Source organism: Phaethon lepturus, unplaced genomic scaffold, assembly GCF_000687285.1.
Source record: "Phaethon lepturus isolate BGI_N335 unplaced genomic scaffold, ASM68728v1 scaffold6214, whole genome shotgun sequence".
In the NCBI taxonomy this organism is placed as follows: domain Eukaryota; kingdom Metazoa; phylum Chordata; class Aves; order Phaethontiformes; family Phaethontidae; genus Phaethon; species Phaethon lepturus.
This window is the reverse complement of record NW_010533921.1, coordinates 62,052-74,837: the sequence shown is the minus strand read 5'-3', so window position 1 is coordinate 74,837 and position 12,786 is coordinate 62,052. Positions and strand designations below refer to the sequence as shown.

General features: G+C 36.4%; 1 protein-coding gene across 1 annotated transcript in view; it reads left to right on the top strand.

Annotated features, from left to right (window-relative positions):
• Positions 1-2,991: 2,991 nt before the first annotated feature.
• The window catches only part of TNS3 (tensin 3), a gene marked incomplete at its 3' end in the record, with an annotated part of 62,984 nt that continues 53,189 nt past the window's right edge, over positions 2,992-12,786 (top strand). The window contains exons 1-4 of the mRNA XM_010285351.1: positions 2,992-3,141; positions 9,590-9,640; positions 10,879-11,001; positions 12,535-12,599. Coding sequence (XP_010283653.1) covers positions 2,992-3,141; positions 9,590-9,640; positions 10,879-11,001; positions 12,535-12,599 — 389 coding nt within the window. The remainder of the gene's footprint in view (positions 3,142-9,589; positions 9,641-10,878; positions 11,002-12,534; positions 12,600-12,786) is intronic.

The following is a 12,786-nucleotide window of genomic DNA, read 5'->3' as shown; positions in this document are numbered from 1 at the left end:
AATAGGAAGTTTCATGATCTGAATAAAAGGATCTTTTGAAGATGGTAGGGTTCTCTTGATTTCGGGACCTGTCCAGAATTTGTGTAAAAGCATACCCATAATGACAGACTGAAGAGTATTACAGCTATTCGAGACCGTATCGGAACATGATAGCCAAATGAGATTTCAGAAGAAGTCCCTTTAAACTGATGTATTTATATTTTTATGTGCAAGCAATCAGCTAGAGCATTAAACTGTGTTACGGGTACTTGAAGAAAACTTCTTTTCAAGCAGCACTGGTAATTTAAGTTGCAACAGCTGTTGAATTGTGCAAGTTTGTCATGATTATCCATTTTTGTACATAGAGCAGGAAAGGGTATATAGTACTGCGCATTTCAGTAAGTGACATGGCATGCATACAGTAAATACAGATTTCACAAACAGGTTTTTTTTCTGCTAGTGGTTTGCGTTATGTTATTGTTCATATGCTTATATGCTGCATGCTACTAGGTTATATGCTAGTTTATACACTACAACAGTGTGCAATAAAGAATGATTTTATCACTTTTCTTACCAGAGGAAGCTACCAAGTGACTGATTATTCAGGTTACATGGAGGTTTAGTCATAAAATTTATTTTAAAAAGGCGGAAGTACTCCTTAAGTAATGGGATACATCAGTGTGACCAACAGAAACTGAGGAAGTGGAGGGAGATGCATGTTCTACTAATTGCTTTCTAGTTGTAAAAACAAAGCAAAACATGCTAAGAGTTTTGTCTTGAATTTCAGTTATTAGTTATTTACTTGTTTTGGCACCTGTGATGTATTACATAGAGCCTTTAAAACCCTAAAAAAAAAAAAAAAAAGCCTAAAAAGGATTGAGTAAAAAGCAGCTTGAAAGTACCATGAAGTTTCCTCATTTTCTGTTGTCTAAGTAAGTAAAGGCAGGAGCTAGTGGAGCTAGGACCAAGCAGCTAGGTGAGGTGCACCTTATACCATCTGGTATGCTTTAAAATTTGCCAGTACAGCTCATTTCCAGAAATTTTGGAAGGAAACGTGTCACTTGCATGCTTGTGTGTGTCCTAGCTGTTCCCAGATTTTGATACACATCATTGTATTGAAAGTTCTAAGGCCTCTTCCATTCAAACACAGTTTATTTGGTTTGGGAATATTTGTCATATGTTAGGGTTTATCAGCTTTGCTGCTCTCACCCTTCATCTTAATAAGCTTTTCTGTGCATTTTTCTGTATGGTAAGTATAAATTCAGGGCAGTAAGACAAGTGAATACTCTTCCTCATGGAGTTACTGATGCATGATAGTAAAAAACTTCTGATTTTCTGTATAAAAAATTATATCTAAAGGTAAAGTAAATATTTTTATTTATTTTTATTTAATGTTAGTGTAGTAATAGCTGTGTTTTTCTAAAAACCTATCGTGGAAGGAAGGAATACTGTCCCCTCTAGATGTCTCTGTTTCCATTATGTACAGAGAGTTTGGGTGACCATCACACTGGAGTTTAATTCTGAGACAGCGAAAATTAGGTGAGAGAAATTCTATTACCAAGATTCTTGGGGAGAACATTTTGACACTTTTTAATATGTAGTTACTGTTATGGAACAAGTGGGACTACCAAAGACACACACTGAATTCTCATAAAGCAAAACCATTGCAGCTCAGGCTTCTATTTGGACTCGCAGTACTCTGATACTGGAATAAATTGAGTATAATTTTCAATATTGTCATAAGAGAATCACTTGAGAGGAACTTACCTTTGCAGATTTACACAGAAATTCAAGCTCCATCTTGTCAGAAGTCCATTGAATGTTTTCTCTAATCTTAATGCAGTTACCAAGAGCATAAAAAACAACCAGTCCTTCTCTGGCAATAGTGAGTTGGAAGAGGTAGTAGTGAGTCTGTATGAAGAGTTGACGTAACCTGGCCATAAGCGCAGTGTTTGCAGCCAAAACATAAGGCGATGATACTTTCTTATCCTATTGTTGATATAGTTTTCTACAGTGGGGACATAATAAATGAGGAAAAAAGGTGGTAACATTGACATCAGTGACAGCAAGAAAGGAACCGGATTGATTGCTCTGCTTTCTTTGTTCCAGAATTCCAGCAGTGCTTCGAAGAACTCCTCTTTCAGTTGTGACAAAGGATCACGGCAAGTATTTATTTCATATTTTGTCTAGTAGTGTCACATAATGCTGGGGTGGATTTAGGTTTTGTTATTTGTGGTTGTGGTATCTGCGAGTTCAGTCTTCTGCAAGACATGCCCTGCTATGCAAGGACTGTTTTTACAATGCCTGTCTGAGAAAATAACTGGGCATATTTGCTGAGCTTGCTTTCAACTTAATGACTGTAATCTTCTGATTATCCTATTAAGAAGGACAAGGTAAGGTGCCTGATTGTGCCCTCAATCTGGAAAAGAAGGAGAAGTTAGAGTAAACAGTATCTGTAGACTAACCTGTGAGATTAATTGCATTACGTTCATGTCTATTGCAGTTTGAGGACTGGTTTTGGATTCACTGCAGTGTTACTCAGAGCAGATTTCAAGATGATATCTATCTGCGATGTTTTACAGATCACTGGTGAATCTACCAGTTTGTAAGGCATTTGCAAAATTCTACGGAAAAAGAGATTTTTGCAGACATAAGTACCTGTATATTTTCTGTTTAACTCACAAATTTGTTGCACTAGTGTTTGTTGAAGTTGCTTGTATTCATTTTACTGCTTTTCTACACTATTGGTTGCAGAGATTTTTTCATTATAATTTTGATATGACAAACTCTGATGTTTGTCTAACTCCGTTTGTGCACTGAACTGAATAATTTAAGCTCTGTAGGCATTTAATAAATAGTGATTGTAATGACAATATTGGAAACATCAGATGCTTGACTGTATGAGTCCAAGTTGCAGTTTCTTCTCATTAATATGCTGTGTTTGTTCTTGCCTGCTTTGCTCTGAACTGCTACATCTGATTTCTTCCCAGAAGTGCAGACTTCAATCACATTATGGAGGAAGGCTATGAACTTGACCTCACTTACATCACAGAGCGGATCATCGCTGTATCCTTCCCTGCTAGCTGCTCTGAGGAAACTTACCTCCACAATCTACAAGATGTAACCCGAATGCTCAAATCCAAACATGGGGATAATTACTTGGTATGTGTAGGATCAGTTTTTTGTGATACATAATCTTCTGTCCTTCAGGAAGACCACTTGTAGGTCCACATATACCATTAGAAACTAAAAGTCACTCATCTAAAGCCTATTTGGACCCACTTTATAGCTTCGCAAGAAAGAGCAAGATTTTTAGTAGTGTTTTAAGCTGTTAGGCAAGGACAGATATTAAAAGCACTTTTCTGCTGGTGTCGCTGCATTCTTTGTTGTGATAGAACATAGTCAAATGCTGTAGAATAATTGCATTGACTGTTTTCATTGTCCAAAGCATGCTTTTAAAAAATACACACCCTGCAATGCGGAGTGTGTTCTTTTTTTATAGCAGCCGTTCTTTTTTTTATAGCAACCAGCTACATCTGGGTCCTCAGCTGGATATCTGATGGTCTCTCACCATCTCTCTTGGCTGGCTTTACTATGTATTGTGGAACAACATATAAAAGTGGGGTTGCTATTTGTGTGTTCTGTCCAGCTTTCTCATTAACTTGATTTAGATGCATTTTTTCCTGCTGTTTAGTTTTCTGTAGCGAATTAAATTGTAAGCAAATCTATAATCAGCTCCATGTACAGAATATTTTTTTTTTACATGATTACTCAAACTGTTAATCTCCTGTGCTATTTTCTGGCAAGTGCATCTAAACCCCATGGCATGTATTGTCTCAGCTTGTTCTATGAAGGTGAATTTAAAAAGAGGGCCAATATTTTATTTACTTCTACCACCTTTTACTTAGTGTGTATAAACTATTAGAATGAAATCCACAGCTTCAGGGGCATGAACTTGACTCGCAGTGGAAATATAGTTTCTGGAGAGATTCCACCTAACAATATAGATACATTATCTTTCACTCACAAACTGAGGTGTCATAGATGTGTTATGAACCAGCTATTGTCCTCCACATGCACTTCTAATACTTGTAATGTGGTCTGATGTCCTCAGCGTGCTGCCGCCTTGCCCTTGGCTTCCCTTCCATCAGGTGCTGGTAGCTTGTAAGGCACAAGACAGTAATAGTTTGAAGGTAATCTGTATGTAAGGCTTTACTGGTTCAAATTCACCTGTTCTCAGTGGCCTCTCCCATGTGACAGTAGTGTTTTAGTATTTGTGAAGTAAGCTTGTAGTTTCAGTCCAGTTAAATCTCAGTAAGTCAGTCTTGTTTAGGGTGCCCTCTAAGTGGGATTGCAGTCAGTGTCTCTTGCAAAGTTTGTGTCTGTGGGGTTTTTGGGTTTTGTTGGCGTTTTGTTCTATTTATATTATAATGAGTACTTTGGAAATCAGCTGTCTTGGTCAAAGAAGGTTTGATGCCATCTGCTTCAAGTGTGTTTCTGCAACTTTGGAAGATAACCTGGCAGACTACAGCCAGGTTGTAGATTCAGAGAACTAATTTTTAAACTATCTCTTGTGTCTTGTGTTTCAAAGACCCCTTTAGTGTGCTCAAGAGGTGCGTGTATAGCAGCACTGCCCCAACACAACCCCTCCCCCCAAAAAAGGTATGCAGGTGAGCATTGCTGCTGAAGTTGATGAGAACAGTTTTACTCTTTCATTGGGCCAAGGTCTCAGCTAGCAGAATGTATACTACAAATCAGCATTTTTCATTTCTTCTCTAGCTGTTCTCCCTCCATATTTTTATATATGTTAAACTGTTGCCACTACAGTTGATAGTGAGGACGGAGAAGGGGAATGATACACCCAAAGAATTGGGTGAGTGTGTTGTTGCCTGTTTGAGTCTCAGATTGTGAAGAAGAATATGACTAAAAAATTCTAAGTATCTCATTTTCTCTAACAGTAGAGCATTGTACTTTCGACAGTCTAAAACCATAGTCGTTTATGGAGAGATAGAAGCTTGTCCATAGCTTACAGTAAATCTTTCTCTGCTTTGTTGTCCTAAAAAAAAAAAGCTTCCCAGAAGTCTTTGCTTCCTAGAAGAAACGTGACTTTTCTCCAACAGAGAAAAACTTCAAAACTAAATTTCTGTGGTATCTGTGTAGTACTTTCATCAATTTATTCTGTTTGTATGTGTGTGGCCTTGGTCAACAAGAGGCAAGTCGCATTATCTTGAAAAATTCAAGATGATGTTACTCCAAAAGAATCCAGTGATATGTCAAAATTAATGCAGAGTTGTAAAAGCCTGCTCTTTAAATGCTGAGTATTTAGAAATTGGCTGTTACAAAAAACAAGCTTTTATGTCAAAAATAGCAAAGGACTTTTTCAATCATAGAATAGAATCATAGGGACATTAGGTTGGAAAAGACCCTCAAGATCATAGAGTCCAACCATTAACCTAACACTGTGATGTCCACCACTAAACCATGTCCCTAAGCACTATATCTATACTTCTTTTAAATACCTTCAGGAATGGTGACGCCACCACTTCCCTGGACTGCCTCTTCCAATGCTTGACAACCCTTTTGGTGACAAAATTTTTCCTGATGTCTAACCTAAACCTTCCCCTGGTGCAACTTGGGACCATTTCCTCTCATCCTTAAGTTGTTACTGTTTTGTATTAATCATTAATTAAGAACCTGTGAATTAGAGAAAAAGAAAGGAGAAAGATAAAATATTCCATAATACATTTGGTAAAAAATAGTTTTTAAAGCGGCCAAGAAACAGTAGCATGTTGATTTGCTAGCTTTCATGCAGTGTATTTTTAATTGACAGATTCTTTTTGCAACAAATGTTTATTCGAAAACCCAAGCCTTTCATAGTAAGAAGATTTAAAGGATAGAATGAAGCATCCTTTTATTCCCTAATAAAATTGTCTCTTGGCCACAAAAGAATGTGTATGTTATTGCAAGATTCAAAGGCTTGATTCCAAGTGAATGCGGTTTTACACTGATACGTTCAAAATACACACAGTGCAAACATGTCAGAAAGCAAAATACAGTTTGAATGACACAACTGCTGTGTCAACTGAAAAACTCAGTTTGCAAAAATAAATTCACAGATATGTTACCATTTTGATCAACTTCATCAGTAATGTATTTGTCATGCTATTTTGACTAAAACATTTGCCATGCATTGCACTTGTAGGAGATGAGTAATGCTCAGTTGTTCAGATGTTTTGAGCTTTTAATAAAAAAAAATTCCATTATAAGCTTGTCTGTATACTTGTTTGACTTTATGCTCATTTCCTAAAACTGAATGTTTTCATGTTTAAAATAGATAAATATGTATATTTTTTCAGTGTCTCTAACAGGTTTTATTGCAGTGTTTATTACTTATGGTTGTCAAAGCAGTTCTCTTGATGTTGATTTAGAGCAGTGATAAATGAGCAAGTTACCTCATTTCTGTCTGCTGCTGTATTAGTGTGCTCCAGTTACTCTTTTTTTTTTGTATCCACAGTAAATGAAAGGTAATCCAGTTTTTTTAAGGAGTAAACTATTCTAAATTAGCTCACTAGTTGGAGAGATATCTACATAGGGGCATACAGAGAAGCTGATGAACAGTAACTCATTTATGTCAAAGGCATTAGGAATCTGACAATAAATATTATTGTATAAATTCATGGTCAGCTCTTTCTTAAAAGTAAAACAAACCCCAAACCCACTGCTACAGTTTATAAAAAGATTTCTGTGGTTACAACGCAGTCTTAGCACATACATATTTGTTACTATGTTAGACTAATAGAACTGCTGTGCATGTTCTTGGTCTTGCCATGTGTAAATAATATGGTAATGCTTGTGTGTTGCTGTGCTTTACTAGTTGGAACTATTTGTTAATTTTAGCTTATGTCATGTTTTGTCCACCTTCCTCTTTGCCCTCCTCTTTACTCAACACAAGGCTACCGCTGTTTTCAGGAAGCAAGTTTGGTCTCACGTAGTAGAAGAGTTTTGCCTGCCTGCTCTCCCAGTCTTCTCTCCTTAATGGAATGGGTGGGCTGTAGGCTGGTGAATTCTTCCCCAGTCAATGCTTTGTATTTTATGACTACTGTACATCTTTAGCTTTCCAAAATGTCCAGCTACATGCTATTTGTTTCTGTTCTTTGGCATGAGATTTTGTACTTCTGGTCATCTGATTAAGGAGCAGACCAAATAAGACCCTTCAGTACCTTTATTCATAATGGTCTCTTCTCCAGCTGAAAGGAGAGAAAGAGACCTTATTTTTGGTCTGTAGTGTTTCTAGCATTCAGCAGAGTGAGAGAATTAATACTATCTTAATCGTACAAGTTACTTCCCAGTTCAGGATTAAATCATATAGTAAAGGGGAGGGGGATGTTTCCTCTCTGCTGTGTATGAGGAAGAAGGTTTTTTTTTTCCCCCCACTTTTTTAATCTTACTTCATTTTTATTCTTTAGATTAGGTCCTAAAATTTAGGGCAAAATCATTTAAGTTTTATAGAATTAAAGACTAGTGCTTCTCTTTCTTGAACCAAAATATAAGTAAGTAGACCTAGGATATGCCAAAAAGGGGCTAAAGAGGATGCAGTTAATTTTCCACTGACATCTAGTTATAGCATATGCTTCTCTTCAAAGACTTCTGTGACCTCTTGTTTTGTTGTCGTATGTGAAATGCTGGTTCCTGTACCTTCTGGTCTCTATTCTGCACTGATAGGACTCCTGGCGTATCTCAGATCTCCACTGTACACCTTCATTAGGACTTGGGTACAACAGCATCTTTGAGTTTGGCATCTGATCCAGCAGTGACAAATATTCATCATGAACAGGGCCATATCCTCACACACAGAAATTTTAAACTGATCTCACATATAAATACAACAAGAAAGGTGAATTAAAAAAAAGTTGTCACCAAATAGCACTTTTCTTCTGTGGAAAATTTTAGGTAATTGATCTCTTAACGTAGCTTTAACAATAACTTTAAGAATTCTGTACTGAGAAATATAACTCTCCACTAAATTGTTTTGCAAATCTTAAGACTGATAGAAAATTACAGAAATTTTTGTGAGTCATTTGTATAAAACATTTCTGGTTTCATGACAAATTACAGTTGGTATTTCTTGAAGGATAACTATAGTCTTAATTGTAAAAGTTGATACATCTTCCTGATCCAAAATAATATGGACAGTGCGCATACAAATTATTGATTGCCCTTCAGCTCTTCAGCAGTAATCTGTTTAAAATGCATACAGTATTTTGGAATAAAGAACATGTTCCTCATCATAGAAAGATGTTTTGTACTTTCTTTTGGGGTTTGAGGTCAACAAAGGTGGTGTATACACTTTATGGTCAATGTGATGTGTCATTCCAGAACCTTATGCAGTTTAAAATAGAAGTTGCTGTCTTGGGTACCTTGTTAACGTTGGGGTTTCTTCTTTCTCCGGATGAATTTCTTCTTCAGAAAGTTTACTTTTTCCTGAAGATGGTATAATGTCTTCCTGCTTCCACTGTGTCCATGATGGGATTGCACATTCAACTTAAGTACCACATCAGCGAGCAGCAGGCACTAGCTTCTAGAAGAGAAATGATATAGTTTCTTTAGCATGTTCAGTTCTCGGCTTCTTTGCTGAGACTGCTCCTGAGAGTGGTGGTTAATGCCAAACGGGTTGGTACACTTTAGAAAAAGATTCTTAAATTGTCCTTGGGTAGTAGTAAACTATGTAATGGGCTTCTCTCATATGTTTACGATTTCACATATTTATGGTCTGTTTATCCAATTCGGGCAGTATAATGAGTTTTTTTAAATTACTGTGAATGCTATCTATACTTAGCTCATTGTGATGTGAAATAGCCACACTGTGAAAGAGAATTTGCCTCAGTAGCAGTGTTTGAGTTGTTGAGTATTGATATTTCAGCTTTTTGTTATTGATTGATACTGATTTAAAGTACTTTCTAATGAGAGTCAGGTATACTTGTATGCCCTGCTTTATTTTTATTTTTCTTTATGCTCATTTAGCAGTCTGTCTTTAACTGTTCCTTATTGCACTAAGTTCTTATTGCACTAAGTTCTTTACGCACTAAGTGTATGATAACTTCCTGTGTAATGGGTTGACAGAAGAGTTGGAAGATCTCACAGACTAAACTATAGTTAAATAGCTATGCCATATCTTCCCTGTGAAGTTTTGACAGACCAATATTTTCTTGCCAGGCACTCAAATTCAAATATTGAAGACTGCACCACTCTTCCAGACTTTTCTTTGTTAGTTCTTACACCGTGCAATTATTTTGCATGATGCCCAGGTCTCTCAGTATACCTCTGACTAAAATAAATCCATGTGCAATAAATATAGCAGAATTTTAATTGTCCTTTTTCAAAATGTGCATCTAGTTGCATCTTTAGTTTCATTGTATAATAACTGAATACCTAAAATACTTCTGTTAGTGCTACCTGACTTCAAATGTTAATTTAGTTTAGTAAAATAGTAGGTGAACCTGGAGTCTTACCACTGTAGTTTCTTGTACTTATCAGGTATTTAAAATACAGCTATTTACAACATAAATTATGATGCTTGATGGTTGATATTTTTTTCTTTCTTTCTGAACAGGTGTTAAACCTCTCTGAAAAGAGATATGACCTTGCCAAGCTTAACCCAAAGGTATTGGTTGTTTTCCATTACATACCTCTCTTTCTAGTGTTAAATAGAACTTAAATGGCCTGATAAGCCCTGAAGGTATATGAGTGTTGGTATACAGAGTAAGAGAAAATCTTTAGGAAGATGATAAAAAACCCTAACATGCATCCTGTTCTATTTTTTCCCAAGTTCTGTTTTGAGTCTGTTAGATCTGTGCTTAGGAATAGCCATTCCTGTTTTCTTAGACTTCGCACAGAGGACCTGAAGCCTGTTGCGACTACTGAAAAATTCCTATTGAGTGGTACAAATTTTACACCCAGTGTACTTTCTTTGTGTGGTTCACAGGATACTAGGGGTTATATATTGTAATGTACTGATAGCTGAAGCTAGTGAACTCTGTTCGGATATAGACTTCCCTTTTGTAGTCTCTTTTCATAGCTGCTTCTCTGCACAATGGAGACGTAAGGAAGGGAGCTTATTGCTGTCTTGGCTTTTGTTCCTCCTCTCCAATTCTTGTATTTTTTTGTTGTAAAAAATGATACGCAGGTACTCTTCAGTAGCTGTTATAAGGCCAGAGTAGAACAGATGTGTATTTATAGCAGTAGATTTACAGGCATATATGTTACCTGAGGAAAATATTTAAAAGAGCTCTTAATTTTGACCTTTTGAATACTTTATTGATAATGAAGGGTTTAAGTTGTTCATGGGTACTGGTTTTGTTAGAGTTAAATATGCATATAATAGGTTGAGTAAACAGTATTATGTAGTGACTAAAGTTGAACAGAAAATACGAACAAAATTTTCAGGTGTCAAATCTGTTGAACGTGAAGGAAATAAATTGCAAATTAAATAAAAATAATCACAAAATACTGGCCCAGGCCAGTTAACATTCTTTGTTCTAATTTTGACCTTCTAAATATTTTACCGTTATAAAATATCTGAATGTCTAACTGAAAATTCTTTAAGAAATCGACATCTTTAGAAATGTTGTCACTTGTGAGTGGTTGGTGGGTTTTGGGGGAAGTTTTTTGTTTGTTTCTTTTTATAAAAGTATTAGTATCTTAAAAACACCAGAGAAATCCCCTTCTCCTCAAGAGACCTGTAAGCATCTTTTAGTTACAACATGGCGTTCGTATTACATGATTATCTGAGGTTGGCAAAAATATGGAGACTCTTCACCATACCTCTTATTTGAAGCCAGGTTTTAATATGTAGTATGAGGGTCAAGGCGTCTCTTGTGAATGTTACTTGTTTAATTGCAGATTATGGATGTGGGGTGGCCTGATCTCCATGCTCCGCCACTCGACAAGGTATGCACCATCTGCAAAGCTATGGAGTCATGGCTGAACAATGATCCTCAACATGTGGTGGTGATCCATTGCAGAGTAAGTGAGCTTTGCATATAGACATTGCCTGTCAGTTTGTATTAATTTTCAAAAACCTCGTCCTTTATTCTTACTTATTTTAAAAAATAAAAAAAGTTTCATCTGTGTTTGATGTTGGAAACAGTATGCCAAATCTTCAGTTGATTTAAGTAAGCTTAAATCCACTGACCTTGCATGCTTTTTATGTATTGTTTTTTATGATAACTAAGATTCTAGTCTCTGCTCTGGGTATAGCGTGTAGTGATGTTAGTTTGTTTCCTTCAAAGGTCAGTGCTTCAGTTTTTTCCAGCTCAATAGCAAACTCTTTAGAAGCCCTTCATATTCAGTGACATTCATGAATTTTGTTGCAGGGTAAGGCTAGGCAACATGTCACAGATCATCCCTTTAGACTGTCGTAAGGTTATAGGAAATGAGGGCATTAAATACCTCTTGGGTACTTCTGACAGCTTCTAACTGCCATTGCAGAGCCTCACAGCAAAGCTACTGTTGTGCAGTGTTACTACTTCTTGCTTGCTCACAATGAGGAGAAATAAAAGAAGTTTTAATTAAGTACAGATAGAAAGAATTCAGAACTGAGTTGATAGCTGTGCTGGTGACACTCAAGGCAAATCTGTCTCTCTAACACTGGCAGATGTTACTCTAAACAGAATGAGGGTGATAATGGGACCAAAACTTCTGTTCAGGTCAGGTTGTTTAGTCCCCAGCCCTGAATTGCTTGCAGGCAGAATGCCACGATTATGTGAAACACTGTTGAATTCTTACTAGTTGCAGGACTGTAGCCAGGAGAACGGTCCATACATGGGACAAAAAAAGGGGAGGGGCAAAGTATCCTTCGGTATTTTATATACAAATTGGTAATGCATATAGTTGATTAATGCCTTTTAGTAATGACTTTAAAGTTGCCAATCACAAAAACAGATACAGCTACTTGTAAAAGGGGAGAGACTGAAATTGTTTTGAAGTCTGTGAGAATTACCACTTGGTAAATTGTACTGAATTTGTGTCATATAAATTATTTAATAATATTTTGGAACTTTTTTTTAAATTATCCATAGAAAAGTACATAGTAGTTGTTATAAATCTCAGGTTCTGGGAAGGTAAAAATGCCCAAACCAGTCAGAAACTGCTGTGCTTTCCAAAATAGGTACTTTATAGCATTTAATGCCAGAAATTGCAACCCTGTCTAGACTAGCCTTGAATGATCTCTGGAAAAAATAATATAATATTAGAGTAGTTGATACAATGTTTCTACTACTGGTCAAGATTTTTTTTAATAATTTCCTCTTAGTCAGTAAGACTTGACAGACATGCACATGGAAATCCTACTTAGTGTTTTTTGTGTCACGTGTTAGTCAGCTTGCATAGACAGACAAGCTGCTGCCCATCATTACCAGCTTTCCACCCAACACAAGAGGTGGGTGAGCAAAAGGACTCTCTGAATCTCCTGTCTTTAAAGTTTTGTTTGGCATGAGTCTTAAATAAAATAATGCCCAATAATGTAATACGTTATTATTCCCTTTTTTTCTAATACAGGGAGGAAAAGGAAGGATAGGCGTAGTCATATCATCATATATGCACTTCACCAATGTTTCTGCAAGGTAAGTTGTGAATAATATATATTGTGTGTTTTTTACAATTAAGGAAACATCAGAAAAAGTTGCCTTTTAACTATAGTACTGTTTGTCAGCTTACTGTTTGTCAGTTAAGGTTTGCCAGGTTTTCTTCTCAAAGAGTCTTGGAGCATGTCTTAAAACAGCCTGCTTTTATGACAGAGTTTTCTTGTGG